Source organism: Leuresthes tenuis, unplaced genomic scaffold (genome assembly GCF_036924035.1).
Source record: "Leuresthes tenuis unplaced genomic scaffold, fLeuTen1.0.hap1 SCAF_4, whole genome shotgun sequence".
Classification (NCBI taxonomy): domain Eukaryota; kingdom Metazoa; phylum Chordata; class Actinopteri; order Atheriniformes; family Atherinopsidae; genus Leuresthes; species Leuresthes tenuis.
Genome location: NW_027325358.1, coordinates 3,958,449 through 3,979,772, shown reverse-complemented (window position 1 = coordinate 3,979,772; position 21,324 = coordinate 3,958,449). Strand labels below are relative to the sequence as shown.

The following is a 21,324-nucleotide window of genomic DNA, read 5'->3' as shown; positions in this document are numbered from 1 at the left end:
ATATTATAATGGCACCTGACAGGGGTGGGAAAAATGAAAAGATTAGCTCCCATAAGGACACAATGATGTTAGCTGCATAGCTACAGTCTGCAGTGGGTAGGATGGACCAGAAGCAGTAGAGCCGCAGAGTTGCAGACTGCTTTAGGTGCTCTGGACGACAGATCATTGGAAGAAGGTGGCCTGCTCTTATGAATCATTGTTACATCACATGGATGGCCTGGACTGTGCTGTGCTTAGTGGACATGGTACCAAGATGCACTTTTAGTGGAATTACTGGTTTGCTGCCATGTAAAACAAAAAGTAAACAATGTTTTACATATTCAGACAAAATAGAGAAATTACATGAAAACAACCTTGGATGAACAACACACGACATGTTACACTGTGTCATTATTCACTGAACAATAACTGAGACAAAATGTAGAAGCAGGGTGTGAAAGTACTCTTGATTAATTGATCATCAGTCAGTGTGAGCAGCTCTATAAAAGCAGAAGTTCTGTCAGTTTTCAGGTGTGTGTTAACATGATGCCAAGGAGGAAAGACACCAGCAATGATCTTAGAGAAGCAGCTGCTGCTGCCCATCAGTCTGGGAAGGGTTATAAGGCCATTTCCAAACTATCTGGAGTCCATCATTCTACAGAGAGAAAGATTATTCACAAGTGGAAAACATTCAGGACAGCTGTTGTGGGAGGGCCACATATTATTTAGGGCCAGAATGTTCTCTGTCAAGGTGATGATGGAAGATATTGTGGCAATCGCAGACATAGTGATACCGGACAGAGATTGGGCTTTGGCCACGTATGCACAGAATGTTATCAGGAAGTATAAGAGGAATCTCACAAGCTGGAGTCGTTGGGAATTCTGTGTATGCTGCCATGTGATCTGTTTCAATGTTGTTCCTCATAAGAGGCTGCAAAGATGAGTCCGACCACTCTTTTTCTCCACAACACTGTCAATCATCTAAGGAGCAAGTTCACCCCAAGGTGAAAAAGCCCAGAGCTACATCTCAGACTCTACAGGCCTCAGTTAGCATGTTAAAGGTTAAAGGTCATACATCTCAGACTCTACAGGCCTCAGTTAGCATGTTAAAGGTTAAAGGTCATGACAGCACAGTTAGAAAAAGACTGAACAAGGATGGCTTGTTTGAAATGGCTGCAGGAGAAAGCCTCTTCTCTCTAAAAAGAACATGGCAGCACAGCTTAGGTTTGCAAAGCTGCATCTGAACAAAGCACAAGACTTCTGGAACAATGTCCTTTGGACAGACCAGAGCAAAGTGGAGATGTTTGGTCCTAATGCACAGCAGCACGTTTGGAGGAAACCAAACACAGCATATCAGCACAAACACCTCATACCAGCTGTCAAGCACGGTGGTGGAGGGCTGATGATCTGGGCTGGTTCTGCAGCCACAGGACCTGGGCACCTTGCAGTCATTGAGTCCACCATGAACTCCTCTGGATACCAAAGTATTCTAGAGTCAAATGTGAGGCCATCTGTCCCACAGCTAAAGCTGGGCTGAAACTGGCTCATCAACAGGACAAAGATCCCAAACACAGCAGCAGATCTACAGCAGAATGTGGGAAAAAGAGAAGAATCAAGGTGTTGCAATGGTCCAGTCAGAGTCCAGACCTCAGCCTGACTGAAATGCTGTGGTGGGACCTTAAGAGAGCTGTGCAGAAACCAATGCTGCAAACCTCAATGAGCTGAAGCAACGCTGGAGAGAAGAGGGCCGAGATTCCTCCACAACCATGAGAGAGACTGATAACGTCCCACAGGAAACCATCACTGCAGCTGAAGCTGCTGGATCAGCTTAGATTGTCATCAATTACGTTTGTGTTTTAACTTTGCTAAATAAATATTAACAAGGTGTAAACACGCCATTTTCTTTTTTACGTGACTGTAGCCAGTTGAGCACAAAGTCTGAGGGTTCAGAATGGCTTTAATCTTTCAATCTGAGCTGATGGAGCTCTGCTGTACACCTCAGGGCTCGTCCTGTTGCATCTAACAGCAGCAAAAACATCAATAAATGTCATGGTGATTGTATGGCAGCTGTACGTGTGTACGTGATAACACCAGCACCCCCATGTTGTCATGACAAATGACGTGTGTGTGTTTTGCGTCATGAGCTGCTTTTCTTTTTTTTGCTAACTTCAGTGAGGGCTGATATTTTGTTCCATCACTTCAGTTAAGTTTGTTATATAACTTCTAGCTCTTTCAGAGGTTTTTTCTTGCTCTCAAATCAGAGGTGTTGTGAGTCCGTTTTCTCTCAATTGTCCAAAATAAACCATATATGTTGCTTTCATAAAGAAGGTCTTCTCTGTGCAGACTGTCTCAAACATGGAGGTCTTACGGATGGATTCAGCTTTCTTTGGCCTCATTGTTTCATTCTTCGCTTCGATGCTCAGCTGTGTGTCATCTCTGAGCCATGTGAGCTCTCTTGTGCATGAAATAATGTTGAAACCACACACAGCTGTTCAAGAAACATTTAATTGCCAAGTGTCAGGTTACTCTGCTATTCCGATGAACTCACATCACAGCGGAAACCTGTCGTATCCATTATGTTAACTGAGCCGCCGCTCGTTTCTTATCCTCTCTCTTTGAAGGAGACCAACTAAGCACCTTTTTCACAGGTTAACTATTTTTCCTGAGTAGTTTCTGAAGTCTGTGACATGATTTGGATGAAATACCTTAAAAATGCACGACAAAAGCCTCCTTTCGAGCCATGCATTTACAGTTCTTCTCGTGGATTTTAGGGTGTAGAGAGACCAACTTTACTCCACTTCACTCGTCTCTTTTGCAGAGTGTGTCTTAACTGAGATCTGTAGCATCTTTAAGCACATTACTGCTGTTTCAGAGAGCGAAAAGTACCGAGCCTGAGAGCTCCTAGCTAACAGCTTTATTCATAAATACTTACATTTACCATTGTGTGTGATTTTAACGCTTCAGATTGTTAAATTGTTGGCTGAGGTTTTTAAAACTCAACCACAGGGACACTGGACATGTTAATCATCAGTCTGAATCACGATGCCATTCCTCCATAACATATGGGGTTAATTATCCATGATGTTTATCTGTGCTACTTTTGAATTAAGTTTGTTTTAAAGTAATAAGATGGTGGTAAGTTCAAGGACAATTGGAAACTCGATGTTCATCTTCCAATCAAGAAAATATTCTGATTTCCAAGCGGGGATATAAAACATTCTCATTTCTTTTGCGGGTGAATTATGAAGCAAAAGCAAAAAGGAAGAGTGAGTTTCATCTTTCCACTTCTGAGGTACAGCGAACGCAGACTGAAGTGGAAGTTGGGTGGAGATAAGGATTGGGAGGCTGCATTTAGTTGGTCCTGTGATGTGCAAATCTGAAAGGCTCACTGAATGATCATTTTTAAGACCTAAGGGCCCTCACGGGTTGGTCGTGACTCCAGACGTCCAAATGGATGTTCTCAAGCACAAAAAGTCTTTTGTTTCACATGTTTCCCTTAAAGTAACACAAGAGAATTAGGCTTTTTCTGCTCTTTGGCGCCGCCTACAGTCCTGTGATGCAACACCACTGTCGTAAAAACAAATCTCTGTGTGAGCCCTGAACATTTACAGCCATACAAACTGATTTGTTGTGATGTTGAAGAGGTCACAAAGATGCCCCCAACCCCCCCCTAAACTAAAGCAAAACAGTGTGGCGCAGGTAAAAGTCGTGAACTGCGGTATCTCAGCCTGTAGGCAATCCGGGTCAGTTTCAGGCCTGGGAATGTGCATAATAGAGTCAAAATGACTCAGAAGCACGTAATTTTAAGGTTCACAAACTTCTCAAGTGTTACTTTAAAATGGTTTCCTAACTCTTTGGAGATATGCGTGTTAATTTGATCCTAAATCCCGCCAACTGCACAGTTTTCAGTCCTTTTACATGTTCCATGATCAGACTAAAGACACAGCTGTACATATATGACCTCTGGATTTACACACCAGCAATGTTATTTCACTGCCCTGGAAACATATGATATTAATCTGGTTGCTGCTGAGCTGGTTGCATAATGAAGCAGCTCCTAATTTGTGCTCATCTCTTATGTCTGCAGCGTTATTAACCCCATGTTCCATAACTTTAGAGCCTAATTTGATTTCTGCCTGGTTATTAGATTTTCTCATTGGGGCTTGTCCTCTGCTGTTTGTCCTTCAGCTGAGCAGATGTGATCAGTCGGTGAGTTTTTATGAAAGCAGCACTGCGCCTCACCGAGAGATGGAAAAAAACCGAGCTTACAAAAGTGGGAGGAGCGACGGCGTCAGACCAGATTCATGACGGAGAGGGGAGGAGAGGACCAGAGAGGGGAGGAGAGGACCACAGAGAGGAGACCTACCGCTGTCCTCCGGCGTCCACACTTCATCTCCAACGGCGTGATTGAGCTTTAGGCTGTTTGAGATATTTAGTTTGTCCACCGCCGTTTGCTTTGTGTTGCGAACCTCTGCGGTTAGCTTCTTAGCTGTTAGCCCGGCTACATGGGCAGCTAGCACAACAAAGCTAACTGTTAGCTGCGGACCCGGTGAAGTGCAGACCCGAGGAGAGGAATGGCAAGAGTTCACTCCGGTTGCCCTTCCAGAAGAAACGCCGACTAACTACACGAAACCAGTCCACGTTTATTTACCTCGTTGAGTCACCGGTAAGTACCGGTTCTGAGACTTGTGTAACGCTAAAGCCGGTTTGTAAAGTCAGCGTTAGCATGCTGGCTAGTCTTAATCAGCCAGAAGTGTTATTGTGTTAGCTAACGTTAAGGTATTCACGCGACGCAACGCCAACATTTGTGACCTAGTTATTAAAGGAATTTAAACAATTAAGTCATTACATAAATTACCATTTGATAACGGTACCTTTTAAATTCATTCAGGTGTCCAAACTGTTGTCATAGAAATAAGATTTTGACATATTTTGAGATGTTTGGTGCCTCGAATTGTGACTTTTACGCTATTTAAACATTTCTATTTCTATCTGTAGAGTTGTTTGTAAAGCAATATTTGGTCAGTAGTTATTTTTATCTTATTTTGCCTCATACAATAACTGTTTTAATCATTGTGACCGTTTCTTCCTCTTCACATATATTGGCTGCTTTACACGTCAGTGGTATATTTTCCCATTTGGGAAAGTCTGTCTTTTGATATTAATGTTTTTGCTGTTTTGTGTTTAGTTGGACATCACCATGGACAACATTTGTTGCCTTTAAATGTGTTCATATATAAATGGTCTTCACGTCTGTGAGTCAAACGGCATCATTTCTGAGGCACCGCCCTGTTTGGAAATAAAAATAAATTAGAAATCCTCTTTATAAACATTTGCTGCAGTTAAAAATCTGATTTAGATCAGACTGCTTGAGTTATGACTGAGTTTCATTAGTCATCTGCTTAAATGTTGTTAACCACCACCATGAGGAGTTGAGTTTGAACAGGACTGTCTGCTAAATGGCTTTCATTTTCAAAATTAGTTGTACTTGTAATGTTGATCCAGGTGTGTTCAGTCCAACCTGTTTTTAAAACCGCTTTCAGTTCCTGTTACATAAAGCAGACCAAACTAAAAACTATGAGGAAAGAGGAAAGTGTGTCTTTAAACATAAGGAAATGGCTGGTATAAGGAGATGAAATCCAGTGTGTTTTCTGACAGAGACTCACAGCTGAATGTCTTGTTTAAAGTCATGTCATCAAAGTCTTCTGGTTTCCACATACTGACTGAACATTGTCCTCTTTTGGCCTGTCTTTGAAGTCTAACTGATGCTGAATCATGACGGTAATTGCACGTTGCTGTAGTAAAGTGTTGTTTAAAGAAGAAACTTTGGTTAGTTTCCTTTTAGCCTGGTTATTATAGTCTGTCACTCCTGGTCCATGCTTCCCCCGAGGTGCACAACACAACAACATTGGACAGAAAATAAGGACAAAAAACCTTCAGAAAACACAAGAACGTTTAAAAAAAAAAAGCCCAATAAAAACAACTTCACAAGAAAAGCCTCATCGGTAAACATCAAAACAGTTTTCTGACTTTGTTCTTGTGTTTTCTTCAGTGTTGTGGTGTTGTTTTGCCTCCGAGAGTTGAGCCGCTGTGCTGTTTTTTAGAGAGTTGCCTCGCAGACGTGCCCCCGCAGTCAGAGCTGGAGTTAAAAACATGTAACAGCACGCCGAGCAGCATCACGACTCATCAAGCCTGAGCTGCACATTGCACCCACACAGAAGAGGGTCTTTACGTGACACATCGCTTATCTTCCAGCATCCAGAACATTCCACAACAAGCTTTTGCACATTTTTTACATCGAACATTCGGAGGCCGGAGAATACGTCACAGGCTCCAGCATGTGGAATGTGTTGCTTACACTTTAAAGAATGAGCAGAGCCTGCTTTCTTAAAAAATGACTTCATGCATTATCGTGAAGTGGTGCTCTGGCAGAAACTGCAGCTGAACTCAGTTCAGTCGTTTCCCCTGTGGTTAAAAACGTCGCTGCGGCGGTGAAGTCGGCTGATAAACGAGCGGGAAACGCTGCATCCATTGATCAGCGAGCTCCTCGGTCACGGCCCGGGAGAGTTCCCCTCTGCAGCTCCGCTCTGTACACAGTGTTCTTAAATCTTGGGCTGTTTGACACCACAACACAGCCAGCTTGCATAATTCCAGCCGACGGCCCGGACACACCTTTACATAACTGCACGCCGGTCTCGTGTCACAGAGCCATGTGCAGGCTAAATAGTGCCAAAAGTAGATCAGATGCATCCCCACACCTCTGCTTTTTTTCATTAAAAACCTGTGATTGTCACTTTTAAATGTCTTCTGCTCTTATCTCTGTCCAGATTGTTGGTGATACCTTAACCCCCATCATGGTGCAGAAGTATCAGTCGCCCGTGCGCGTGTACAAGCACCCGTTTGAGCTGGTGATGGCGGTAAGTGTGTTTACCTGTCGCCTCTGTCAACCTTCTGTCCACCTGAATTTTGCATGCAGAGTTGGGCGCTCGGGAGGTCACGCTGGGAAGAGAAAGCCATTGAATCTGCTTCTGACGTTACGCTGCTGCACCGTCACACCTGACGTCTGATCAAACAAAACCGACTCGAAGCCATTTGAACGTGAGCTTTTTGGGATTCTCAGACTGGAAGGATAACACTGGCTGTGGCACAAACCGCTCTCTGGTTTCATGTGATGCTCACAGAGGTGGTGAACCTCACATTCGCACACTAAGCCTCTGAATCTGCAACATGTCAGGCAGAGGTCCTGCTGAACTCTGCTCGTAGTCCATTTGCAGCATAAAAAATTCAGTGTTTTGCACGGCTTTTAGGTCCCGACTGGTTTCCTGTGTGTTTTTGTTAAAGCTCCAGCCAGAGTGCTCATTTTGGAGTCTGATTTGCATGTTTGTCGTCTTTCTTTTTGCTTTTTTTTGTTTAAAAACGGCCCTGCTCAGCAGCTTTTTCTGTCCTAAATTCTAGGCTCGTGTTAATTTCCCCTCCTCTGTGTCTCCTCTGCCACGTCAAGCTGACTCTCACTCTTTAGCAGAGGAGATGAGGGATTGGTGGACGTTACACAGGGTTCACTGCTGAGCTGCCTGTGGTGTAAAGTCTGTTCCTGCTTTAGTGTCAGGGTCCGGGACTCAATATCGAAGAGATTCTCATTCACATTTACTCTGTATTATTTGTACCAGATCTTTAAAATGAAGAAGAATCAGAAATACTTTGCTTTATAGACTGTAATCAGAGAAGAATGGGTGGTTTACAGAACTTAGTGATCCTTTTTTATGGTGTCGCCTGCTATTTATTTGTTCTTGGCCTGATTATACCACATCAGATGGTTGATTTATTTAAACTTGTGATAATTACTTGAAAGTCACTTTGAAGCGGTGCTATTTCACCTCAGCTTTCTCATGCTTTTAGGACTCGGTGTTCCAGACAGGTGTTATTTTCTTTAAATGGAAATCAGCTTTCCTACGAGGGAGGATGCAGAAGCACTAAATCTCTTTAGCACAGCCTGGATTCAGCAGCGGGCAAACGGATAGCTAAAAATAGATGGTACCTGCACCTTAGTCAACTCGTGCTGCCAAAGGGGGGGAAGTGGTGATAATAGCAAGCTGGACTGATTTGTAAGCTGGAGATGACCCACATCTGGAAGTATTTTTGAAACGGGACAGGAAACCAATAAGGTGCTTGTGTGATGTGACATAATTAAAACGCAGAGCAGTCGGTATCTGCAGCTGATGTGTTTGAGATGCACAGCCCAGTTCGGTGAACTTCTTGCTTTTATGTGACATTTCTCTGCAGTGCTGTTGCAGATACTGCAGAGCGGACTCGATGGTGCGTCACAACACCAGCTCGGCTCTCTCTTTTTCCTCTTTTACTGAAAAGCGATTGCAACTTCTTCCTTCTCGTTTCCTCTACAGCTGCATTGCCACAGCTCAGTATAGAAACATCCTGGGTTTGTGGGAAATCGTCATGTGACAAAATGCTCTGTTTACTTACTGTGCCGACTGGAATCAGCCTGTTGGTGCCAGCGATACTTTGGTTTGTCAGTGCGTTAAGAAGGTTTTACATATCAGGCAGCCATTGCAGGGTAGTTCCAGATAGTCTGAGCCTTGCTTCGCTGGCCCATAGCTTTCTCTTTAAGATTCCTTTGAAATATGACTTCTCACTTTCATCCAGTGAGCGATGATGGTTGACATTTTGCTTTGAGGAATTTGGTGCTCTCTCTGCACTCGACTCTGTTGTTTGGACGCTGTCGGGTCTTTGAAATGCCGATTTACTAATTTGAGGCGAACAACCAAGGCTCGACATTCCTCTGTCTGAGCCTTTGAATGCTTTCCTTTAGTCGAGATGAAATGCAGCAACTCTTCACATGGCCCTGAGGAGTTTTTCAACCTCTGGCTCATCCTTGGGTGAACTTTTAGATGTTCCTCTGCCCTCTTTTAGCACTCACAACTTGGCAGGAATAGAATAACTCACTGCTAACACCTTTTCTTCTGATTGGTCCGTAAAACTGTGCTTTTACTGTCCTTACGGGATACTTTCTACCTGACCAACCCCAGGTTTAGTTGACCTGGGTTAACGTGCATTTTACAGGTGTAAAACCCCAATAACTTTACCCATTAATGCTCAAGACTTTATTTTTTTTTAAAAAACCTCTAAAGCCTGAGAAACTGCCTCTAAAGCCCCAGGAAACCTGTAGTAAAAATCATTTGTTTGGTTAACCCTTCAACATGTTTATCAGAACTTCTTTGATATGTAAAACCCTGTAAATGTTTAGGAGAATCATGCAGCCCGCACCAAGGTGTGTGTTTTTGATCCTCGCCTCTCGGTCTGTTTTGTAAGGATAAAAGGGAAGTAAGGAAATGTATCAGCACAGTTTTTTATTTATTTATTTAATCTCCCTCAGCTACAGCAGCCCCTTGTTTCTGCTGCTGTGTCTCAATAACAGGAAGCGTAGCTGATGCTGTTGTTGCCATTATCGCAGCGGTCCAGTCTCAGAGCCTCTGGTCTGTCCTCAGGGAGTCGCAGAGGAATGTCAAAAGCTCAACACAACACCCCTCCTGTTGTTTCTGGCCTGGAGGGACAGAAGCTTCCAGTACAAAGCAGCAGATGAAGGACCTTCGCTGTCACACGAGGAGAAAAACAATAAAAACACAGGGTGGATTAGTGCGTGTCCACTAGTTCAAAGCTGCCATAGCTGAGCTTGTAGGACAGTAACGATGCTTCCGCTCCCTCGTCTGCGTGCTTTAGAGAAAGGGAATGTTGTGAACCGAAGCTTATTGTTAGCTGAACCTGCTCCATGGAAACAGGTTCAGTCTGACTAATCCACAAGGACAAAGTGCCCCGTCCCAGCAGAGTTTCTGCAGGGTAGGAAACAGGATGTGCCATGTTAGTTTAATGTCTGCTGGGCATGTTGGCACCCTCAGCAACAGGAGACATTTCCTTCTCATTGCCTAAACTCTCTTTATTAGTCAGAGCCACAGAAATGGATACAACATGTTTTAGAAATTAAATGGTTTCCTGATAACAGACAAGTGGGTTTCAGAAGGAAGCTGGACTGCTTTCAAAGTGCTCTCAGGATTTAGGCGATGCAGACACGCGGTTTAATAACCACAGATGGCAAAAGAAAGCAGAGAAGCCTCAAATGGGACCGATAAAAGGGCCACAGGCTGCGTCAGCCACCTGCAAATACTGTGGTCTCTGGCCTATAATTTAAAATTCTCTAAATTTTAGAGTTTCACCCTCTGTGGTGCAACGGTTAAAGCTGCACGATGCACACTTCTGCAAGTCTGGAACCTGCTACAGGCACATTAATGACGCCTCTTCTCTCCTCGTTGTTCCTGAATGAGTGATGTTTTTAGGCTGATAGAAGCAGCAGCAGCACAGGGAAACTGATAAGATTTAAATAAAGCCGGTTTAATCAGATAAGCCCAGATGGACAGTGGTGATTGTCGGCAGGGAGACATTGTCTTTGACCTGTTGTTCCTCTGCTTTTGCGTCTATGGAACCGTGTCAGCTGAGTTTGACTCCCATCTGTGCTGCGTTTGTTTTCTTTGTCCTGTTTTACTCTGTGTTTGCTTTTATTTGCCCTGTTTTACTCTGTGTTTGCTTTTATTTGCCCTGTTTTTCTCTGTTTGCTTTTATTTGCCCTGTTTTTCTCTGTTTGCTTTTATTTGCCCTGTTTTTCTCTGTGTTTGCTTTTATTTGCCCTGTTTTTCTCTGTTTGCTTTTATTTGCCCTGTTTTTCTCTGTGTTTGCTTTTATTTGCCCTGTTTTACTCTGTGTTTGCTTTTATTTGCCCTGTTTTACTCTGTGTTTGCTTTTATTTGCCCTGTTTTACTCTGTGTTTGCTTTTATTTGCCCTGTTTTTTCTCTGTGTTGCTTCCACTGCTCCCTGATTCACCAAGCATCTGGCAGCGAGACATACGAGCTTCTGTAGAAAAATATCTTCAGAACATTACGGAGGAATACCATTGTTTGTCTTCCCAGTTAGCTGGTTGAATAACGCTTAAACTCACCTGTCACATATTTCCTGCTGCAGAGAAAGATGAAGGAAGTTGCTCAGAACCTTTCTATAACTCGTTTTCTGCACATTGACTCAGCAGCCAATTATTTTGAGTGTGCACGGTTGAGCTAAAGTTGGCTCATCCCTCCGCCCAGCCTGGCTCAGTGCAGCGCAGCTCTGCCAGGGTGTCATCCTGTCCCACCATGTTCTGACCCACTTATGGCCAGGTCTGGTTAAGGCTTTTACGACCCAATTCTCCGTCTCTGAAGCTCTCTGGGCTTGACTCTATTGGCTGCGATGTGGCTCACATCCCTTCACGGTCCTTCTGCTGCAGGCGGCTCCATCTACGAGCAAACACTCCATGCTAGGCTTGTTTGAGCAGGGAAATTGGGTCATTTTGGTGCGGTGAAACTTTTCCACAGAAAAAGAGAGCACGGGATAATGGAATGAAAGACGATACACTTGTGTTTGAGCTCTCAGGGGAGGTATAATGTCACAAAGGAAATTCTGTGTGCCTGCTTTGGTGAAATGTTTTATTATGTGAGCTTGGATCATGAGCTCTCCCCATCACTGTCCATCCGCCTCTGAATCAGACCGTCAGAGCTGCTTTGCTTAATTCACTTACTCTGTTGTTTGCCAAAAATGATTAAATTACGGCCTGCTTTGGAAGGATGAGCTTACAGTGCAGCATGCTCCCTTAACAAGCATTAATGCAGGACTGTGCCGCCACCACCATGTGATTTCATTCACTTATCAGCAGCACATTCATTCATTTTCTTTGCTGCTGCAAGGTTGAGATGCTGCCTCTGTGGCTCCCCTCCCCCAGCCAGCTTCCCTCTGCAAGACACAGATGGATGTGTGCGCACATACTCTTACACAATTGACCCTTTAGCGTGGTTTACTCTGCAGTCAGTGTGGCAGTGGATAGTGACTCAGAGCTGTGCGGCAGCGGCGTTGGTGTGTATGTCGTGTTGTGACAGCTGATTTGTGTGCTCGCTGACATGTTTCTCTAATGATATGCTTTAGCTTGTCAAAGCTCGGTCTTCTCAGCCATGTGATGTTAAATGTCGAGCTTGGCTCGATTGGCTGCTTTTTGAGTGCAAATAAAGGCCAAAGTTTTCATTCTAAAATCTTTCCTTGTAGCTTGTAGGACATTAAAAGCCGTCATGGCAACAATTCCTGAACAAATCTAAGCGTTTCCTCTTAATTGTATAACTGTGGTGTAAGAAGGCGAAGTAGCAGCAATGAATGCCCTCCCAGCTCCCCTCTCTCCTTTACTGTTACTCTGGGTGTTAATAATGCTCCAGTTTCCTATAACTCGCTGCTCATATGTCGCAGTGTGGTTCAGACTCCATGTAGGTTGAGGATTTAAAACATTTTTTTACTGAAACTCGGCTAGATTAACCCCCAGAAGCTGGTTCACGCTCTCATTTTGGTGATTGTTTTTTAGATTTGCTTACAGATTTGAGGCCATCCACAAGAACAATGAAGTCCTAACACAGCACTGAGCTGTAAGCATTTGTAAACCATCAGATCGAGCTGTAAGCATTTGTAAACCATCAGATCGAGCTGTGCCTGTGCACCAACATGGGCTTTGATGACCTGCTATCGTTCTGTGTCGCATAAAGAAGGAGAAAGAAAACCAGGAAGGTTGGAGTTGGCAGGATTCACCACTATGTTACGAGTCTTCTTTTCAGAACAGATTCTATTCATATTTTTTATCAGTTTGACAATATCAGAGCAGTCAGAGAGGAAAAAACCAAGAGGTTCCATCAGTGTCAGCGTTTTTCTCACTGAGTCACAGGTCATTTCCAGCCTTGCGATAATTTGGTGTTTGATAAGTGGTAGCATGCACCCCGCCTTTGGATTGGATTAAACTGGTTCAGAAAATAGATGGATAAATGGATGATTTCAGAGTTAAAGTGTCATTTTCTATCAGTTACATAAAAGGTAGTCAGAAAACGCTGCATTAATCAGCTTTAATCCATTTTACTATAAAGACTATGAGTGATAATTGGCCGTCGATCATTTCATCACTCAGTGGGTCTCCATGATGAGATTAACTGGATTACAGCTACAGTTGGGTACTGCTCCTTATCTGAGGGTAATTATCCTTGGATATATGGCGGTGAATGAATGGAATCACTGGCACAAAGCATGTCATACCCCGGTACCATAGGTGGCGCTGTCCCCATTTCAGCTATCGCTAATAGAGCCACTTCCTGTTGACGTCTTCACCACCAACAACAACAAACTCAGGCATTCAGAAAGATGGCGAACGCAGAGCGAGATGAAGCTGCGTCCCTCTCCATCTGTGATGAGCTGGTTATGGCACAGACGATGCACAACGGCGCATTCTCCATCGCCTTGTTTCTTTCTTTCTGACGACAACAGCAGTAATATCGTCTCCTTCGACTTCCGGGTGACGATCGCGGGAAAAATTCTCGAGCATGCGCAGATCGAGTTATCTCGGGGTGTTAATTCGATCGCGAGTAACCCGATCCGATCCGTTTTTTTTTGTCAGATTAAGGTGTCTACATGAGTTGATTAACTCAGTTTTATTGTAATTTAGCCATTAATCCAATCCGATGGCGCTCATCTAACCGCTCATCTAATCCCACTGTCGTTACAGTTGTGGTAGGAGCTCTTTCATCCTCTAACTGCAACCATTAAAGAATAATTATCTTTGTAATTATTGCTCTTGGTACAGGCGACCTTTTAAGGCATCGTTTGGCTGATTGAGTCATTTCTAATTCTTACTCTGAGGCCTTTTTGATGCTTTCAACTCCCTGCTGCACAAACCAATCTAACCATGTGTGCCTAACCGAGCACTCAGATGAAAGCACGGCCCACCAGATTTTGTGTAGGTCCGGGTTCTTGGCAGATTGTTCCCTCCTCTCTCCTTGTTGGTGGTTCCAGGCGGTTCTGCCATTACAAAGCAGGCTGCAGCAGTGAGCTCAGTGGAAGGAGAGATGTGGGTGTTATGGCATGCAGAGACCAAAGCCTCTATTGTTTTATCTTTTCAGTCAAGAGCTTGTTCTCTCTCCTACTCCTGAGCAAGTCTGCACCTTGGCTTGGAGGTTTTGGACTTGACAAATTGAAAGAAAATGCTTCATCTCTGACCCAATGCGGGGCTGTGATTAACCCTTATTTACCAGATAACCCTTCTTCTCAGATAACTTCTCTATTTTGTCTCTCGTTCAATAGGATAGCAACTATTATGTGTTTTAAATCTGACATGCAGCATATTGTTTAACACCCTGCACAGTTTGCACTGTCTCAGTAAAGAAGGCTTGAAGTGCAGAAACCCTGTGGCGTTCATAATCTAAAGCTGTTTAACTGGTTGGCCAAGCTAAGGAGAACTGGGACGTGGAAGCTGCTGCTAAAGGATTCGTTTCCTTTAAAAGTGGTTTTTATTTACTTAACCTGACCTCACCAGTGGCTCCGTCTTCTTCTGCTTTGTCTGAACATATTTATTTAAATGTAACACGAGACACAGTGAAACCAGCGTTGTTGAAAAGCCTCATCGACCAGGTTTGTTTGGGCCCCAAAAGAGACACGGATAATCCCTATTCTTCGTGATTCGACTGATGACAAAAATGTACATTTTGTCCTCAAGTTAACCCAGTTAGTTGCAGAGAATTGGTTGGTTGAATATTGACACAGCGAGAGCACACATTTTAGGAGGAATTTTCTTATTTAGGGGTTTAAATATATGGTTTGTTGTTGAAATGGCTATTTTTTGCATGCTAAGCTCATATCTTTGCATCCTGCTTCAGCAGCTTGACTGATTTGCACTCTGAATGGTTTTATAAATGCTGATCTGAAGCTCTAAATGTGAGCGTATAAGAAAAAAACCTCTGTTTGACTCGCGCTTTGGTTAATAGCCAGAATTGGATAACTAATTTACTGTTTATGTTCCACTGATTGTCCACCAGACAGCATCAAACGCAACCCAGCCGTTCTAATCGATAACTTGCATCAACATGGCGGACAGGTCCCATCAGAGTCACACGGGGGACTTGTGTGTTGCGTATTCTGAGCCGTTGTAATGACGTTTCTGACAGTTTAAGGCCCCAGAGTTGCCTGAGGTGGTTGGTGGGAAAAACCTAATGATTTTTGTCACCAAACGCAGGCTAACTGACGTCACACCAGTGGCCGACACTTAAAGCCAGGTTCTGCTGGAGTCTTACGTCAGTGGTGGTGATGTTTGTTACACAACACGTGTTTTAGGTGTGACTGTTCGATGCAGATTCAGAAAAATCCAAAGATGCTGCAGCAGACTACACACTGCATCCTGCTGGTGTCATTATCAGAGTCTCAGGAGGCACAAGTGGACACATGCTTCTATTTTTCTGTATAAAAAGCCAGTTATACTCACCAAATGGTTTGCTACAAGAAAGAAGAGACTTTACTCCACTGTGACCCAGTGAGTTGAACACGACTTAACGTTTCATTCACGGCAGTTCAGACGGAGTTGACTGCTGCTTTTCGGCCTTCTGTGTTTGCCGGTTTGTTTTGACATCGTCTCTAAGCTCTCCTCTTCAAGTGTCTTAATCTTAAAAGTGCCTCTGACTTAAATGTTCCCATTTTCCCAGCCGGGCAATTTTAAAAATAGCCTGAGCTGACCTCTGGGCAGCTGTTGTCTCCGTTATGCAAACCATTCTCATAAGCTTCAGAGATATGGCTTTTCCTCTGAGGAAATTAGACGCGTTCACTGGAAGTGGGAGGATTTCTGCCACCAAACCCCTTTCAGATTAACCCACATCTCACTTGCAGGATTGACTTGATGAGAAGCTTTTCTAAGATACAACACACAAGTGGATTTGAACAAAAACTCTGAGCCGTTTTCTTCTGGCTGCAAAACTCTCAAGTCTTGGGAAAACTTGAAGCACCACAAACTGTTGGTTGATGCCTGCTGGTTTAAAGAAAGACGTTGCATCAGAGCTGCTTTGCCTCTGGTTGGAGGGCGTGTTCGGCTTGATGTCTAATTAATTCCATTTTATATCGTTGGGACGCTGTAGATGTTACGACTGAAGCTATTTTACACAAAATATGACGAATCGAGTCCAGGCTTGACGCATTTCATCATTCACACGTTTGGCTACAAGCTAAATAGGTGCTCTCACAAGTGGAAAAACACCCGAAATACAACCAGAGACTCAAAATAATAGTGTTTGTGTACAGCAGATAAAGGATGGTGGTTCTGTTCATGCATTAGGATTGGAATAGAGTCTGTCCACAAACTAAACAACTGAGTTGAATCCAATGCTTAACATTTACTCATTTGAACTGCATCTATATTAAAAATGTCTTGGCTGCACGTTGGGACTTTCTTTTCATGGTAGTTCATGACTCATATTTATAGGCATTTTGCAGGCCTTTGTTCCTTCTCATAGATTTCCTGAATCTCCCTTCCTGTACAGAAAGCGTCTTATTTTCCGCACCCGCAGCCTGTTTTCTCCAGAGAGGAAACAGTTTTCCGTGTTTGCAGGAAGAAAATCGGGTAACCGTCTATTGTTTTTCTATTTTTTTTCCTCATTCGTCTCTGGGAATGCAAATTCCTGGTGCTGTTACTCATGGCTTGGCCAGTTGAGGTTTGCCCAATGCATCCCATCACCGTGGCAACTGGAGAGCAATGTTCCTGCACTCTTTTTTTTTTTTTTATATAAAACAACGAGCTGGAGCTTTGAGCTGGACTGGAATGCTGATCAGATTTAGTTTTGTAAGACTTTCGCTTCCATTGTGCATGTGTTACAGTGCAGGAGAGACTTCTCCACCTCTGTGGATGGAGGTGCCACCCATGCCTGCTCCAGAAAAATTTAGTTTGGCTGCTTACTTTAGCTCTTTACACACAGGTTTAAACGTCTGGATTTTGTTTGATTGTCATTCAGTCTTGAATCGTATTAATTTGGGGTGTTAATCGGCTTCAAGTTGCTGCATTCAGGGCTACAAGAGTGGAGGAAAACTCCATTTTCTTTACAGAAACTCGTGTTTACCGACTTTAATGTTTCATGTGAAACCTCTAAAACTGACAGCAACAACTCGCAGACAAAAAGAGACGAGATTGATTGTTTTTTTAACCTGTTTTCAAGGCAGCTAGCAGCTCCCTCTGCTCTCCCCCCGTTTCCATGTTTTCTTTTTACATATCCCGGTGTATATTTTTACATGTCTGTATGATTTTCTCCCTTGTTATGCTAATTACGGGGGAAGTTTGGCACGGTGTCATGACAACACAGCCATGCAGAAGCGGGGAAGGCTAGCTGCGTTAGCGGCTAGTTTAACTTGCAGTTAGAAGGACGGCCTTAATTTTAGTTTTTCAAGTATGTACATGTCAGGCTACAACTGCTTCATCTTAACAAAAACTATCTCTGACTTTCAATTAACAAGCCATCTATCAATGCTTCGGTGCAGGAAGTACCTCTTTACCACTTCCTGGTTCAGGAACAACCTTTTGAAACATCGTCTATGTAGCCTGACAGTCAACCAATAGCTGAGCAGCTGAACCCATGACAGATTTGGAAGGACCGCCCCCTCATTTGCATAATGAGGTTGAAATGTAAAAGCTTAAGAAAGGGGAATGTAAGAAGAAAACATGGGAATAGATGAATTATGACAGTTTCAGTCCTCAATTAAAAAACTTAATAATTTTTCATTTTTAGATTTCTATGAAGTAAATTAATTAAGTATTAAAAATATTATGCTAAGCTAATTATCCAACAATGTTGTGATGATCAGACGCTGTGTTCAGCCACAGCTCGCACCACACAATGTGACGCCATCCTTTCATGGCACTTTAAGGCTTATCCCCTGGCAGGTAATGGTAGATGTGACCACTGCTAATGAGAAAGGATTTGATTCGCATACATGCCTAAATGACCAGGTTTTAACACGGTACTTTTGGTGTAAAAATATAAAAAGTCATTTGAAAACCTGTGAACCTGGATCATAGGTTCATTCACCTGTTTCTGCAGCTCCACGACAACACATCATCCTCCCAGTTATCTGCAATGTTTCTCTGGGAGAAGAGGCTGCAGGAAACGATAAAAGTCATCTCTAAATAGAGTATTTGAAGTGTTTACACGCTCCCAGCCTCTGTTTGCCAACACTGAACAGTCAATACAGACCTGCATGATTTAGTTTGAGTGTGACCTAAATATTTGCTCAGACTCTTGCACACATGCATCGCGCTGAGTCATCCATGACGAACGCTGCATAATCGCATGTGTGTGAAGGAGCTTTTGCATGTTAGAGGTGAGTTGACGTACCCACATGAGCTTATTAACTCAAAGAAATAATTTTTACCTTAAAATTGACCATGTGGTGATTCAAAGTGGAATAAATGGTTAATTCACTGTTATAGTATATTAAGAGCTTCTGGTTTATTACTGACCGTATCTGTAAGCCAGTCAGATGGGACCAGATTGGACCTTTTTGTTTTAACACTTCAACAGTTTTCAGTGCACGAGCCGTTTGTTTGAAGTAGTTTTTGTTCGTGGAGTGAGCAACGCTCTGAAAACGGCGCCGGTCTGTGAAGTAAATTGCACAGCGTGTGGCCTATTGTTAAAATGAAATGTGCTGGGGTGCTTTTTTTGAAGACTCATGGCATTTGTGGTTGATGTATGGCTGTTTTTAATGGGTCAAGCTGATGTTTACAGTCGGTCTGTTGTGCTGACGGCAGGACAAAGCCGTACGCCCAGTGTTCCAGAGCATCAGGGCTGAAAAACAGAGCTCAGCATTCACTCGGTCAGTGGGCTGATGAGTGCATCTGTGGCAGCGGGATGCCATGAAAAAACGTCCAAACCTACTCTTTTACTGCTCTGACAAAGGCCGTTTTTATAAAACGGGTCACGAAGTGAAATATTTGAGCACCAAATAGACAAGTTTTCACAATAAAGAGCTTTGGAATATCCTAAGATTTGCTCTTTTGGTTGGATGTGTGCAGAACTCTCCTGCTTCAGCCATGAGGATCCCTCAGTTTAAGATTAAAACAGGTGTTGAAGGAACGTGAAGCTACGAGTGCTGTTGCTGCACATTGCTCCAGCCCCGGGCCCCGTTGCTCAACAACCAGCTGGCCGCTGCCACAAGCTTAGTTTGCCTGCGTTTTGCATTTGTGCGAGCACGCATTTTGGAGACTCAAGTGTTTCTATTATGTGTTGAGCGCCTTTGTTGTAGAATAATTAAAAAGTTCTCGGGCTGAGTGAGTCTGCGGTGGCTCGGCGCCAGTTTAAAGCTGAAGGAGCTCTTGTTTCACCTCCTGTTTGGTTGCAGCACTGGTCTCCTCCCCATCACTTCTTAAAGAATACGTAAAACGATTTTAAATGATGTAATTGGGCGATGTGCAACCCGTCTTTCCCAACTTTGTCACAAGCCTTTTAGCCCTGTTTGTTAGATGCAACAATAGCAGCTTTTCTCTTTGCAAATCCTTTCTGCGTCCTTATTAAACCTATTAAACTAGCTTATTTAATACATGAAGGACGGCGGTTCCCACAGCATGAGATTCTACATGTGGGGATATCGGTGGAGTGGTGTGACCAGTCCATACCAGTCCATACCAGTCCATACCAGTCCATACCAGTCCATACCAGTCCATACCAGTCCATACCAGTCCATACCAGTCCATACCAGTCCATACCAGTACATGACCAGCAGCCGTCTGATACCTACTGAGCTGGGCAGGGAGGAAGGAAGAGAGGAAATGTAAAAAAAAGCATACCTGACGTTCCAAAGTGCACACAAAAGACGAGAAATCCCAGTCGTAAGCTTCAAGAGTTGAGAAAGGCTCAACTTTATGCAAATGAGCAGTGACGCTACGCGACGACAGCCAATTAGGGCCGATCTGGATTCTGAAGGCGAAAAAAAGGTGGAAAAAAGCGGAAAACGGCAGAGCGCAAATACAAAGAAACACAAAGAAGGCTGCCAAGAGTACGATCCATGGTGAAAGAGGGAACCGATGTATGGATGGATTATTATATATATATATATATATATATATATATATGCTAGTTGCTATACATATAAGCCCCGCCCCTTTGGCCGCTTCCGGCGGCAGAGGAAGTACAAGCGGCGGATTGTGAGCGGCTGTGGTCGCTTTTGGTGTGAGCCCCCGGTAACACGACTTTGGGTTGTAAAGAATAGAAATATGTGAGTGGGTTGTCTCTTATATTTGGACAGTCAGTGCTATACTTTGCCTCTGCCGCCACAACAACTTTACAGCTGAATACGTAAAGCGATGACGCAGGAGTCACTGAAACCTCTTTTCTTTTCTGCTTCGTTCAACGGAACGAAACCTGAACCCTAAAATGATCTCTCCAGTTTAAAAATACGAGTTTGCTCCTTCTTTCAGGCTTATGAGCGCCGCTTCCCCACCTGTCACCTCATCCCCATGTTTGTGGGAAGCGACGTGATGGAGGAGGACACCAGCGAAGACGGCTCCACCCAGAGGGTGGAGCGCCGCTGTGCCCTGGATGTTGATGCGCCGCGCCTTCTCAAAAGGGTTTGTTGTACCTCAAAACTCTGGCAGATGTGCGTCATAAGTAGCGAGCTCTGTTGTAACCCACATTTCCTCCCTTTTTTATCGTTGCCGTCCGTGGTTTACAGATCGCAGGCGTGGACTACGTCTACTTCAATCAGAAGAACACGCTGAACAGAAAGGAAAGGACCCTGCACATCGAGTCCCACAACGAGACCTTCTCCAACAGGGTCATCATCCACGAGACCTGCTGCTACTCGGTCAGTATCTCACCTGCTAGCTCACAGCTGTGGGTGTTGTTGACGCAGGTTTTGGGAGTTTTTAACATTCCTCACACTTATCAACACAGATAAGAAGCCAACACAGGCGTGTGGCCACTTTGGTCAGCCTTCTCCCAGCCACACTCCTCTGTTCCACATGCCTGACTCTGACTCCAGATCTGCTCGTTCATAAATGGATGTGTTATGAGTTAATGAGGTCAAGCGCATCGTATTAGCTTCCAACCAACTGCGGTGCTAATTTTAGGTCCAAGGCTGCGCAGAGGTTCTTACTGGCTACTTATCAGGTACTGTGTAACCAGGGTGGACAGCTCAGTTAGATGGCTAATGGACCGGCCTAAAGCTGGAGTAATGAGGTTGTCACTCTGAATGAAGCCACCAGCATTTTGCCTTCAGGGTGCGTTTAACTCTTGGCTTCTTAAGATAATTAATACTATTAAGAAGGGAAAAAGCATTCCTAAGACATTTGTTGAAATTGTGCATTGAAATTACACCAAAAAATAGAAATGATCATAGTTCAGAACCTCTCTGCAGAAGCTCCAGTTTTATATTTTAGATCTGGCTAATTTTACACGGGCAGACTGACACATATACTCCCCCTCAGAGTG

The 21,324-nt window shown here is 43.8% G+C and overlaps 1 protein-coding gene across 5 annotated transcripts in view; it reads left to right on the top strand.

The window, feature by feature from the left end:
* Positions 1–4,313: 4,313 nt before the first annotated feature.
* Positions 4,314–21,324, top strand: part of LOC140305332 (SEC14-like protein 1) — a 29,824-nt gene continuing 12,813 nt past the window's right edge. For all 5 annotated transcript variants that reach the window (XR_011915349.1, XM_072384148.1, XM_072384146.1 and 2 more), the window contains exons 1-4: positions 4,314–4,645; positions 6,807–6,896; positions 20,313–20,462; positions 20,567–20,698. Coding sequence is in view for 4 of the 5 variants with exons in the window: in XM_072384148.1 (XP_072240249.1) it covers positions 6,834–6,896; positions 20,313–20,462; positions 20,567–20,698 (345 nt within the window). In the remaining variant the exon portion in view is untranslated. The remainder of the gene's footprint in view (positions 4,646–6,806; positions 6,897–20,312; positions 20,463–20,566; positions 20,699–21,324) is intronic.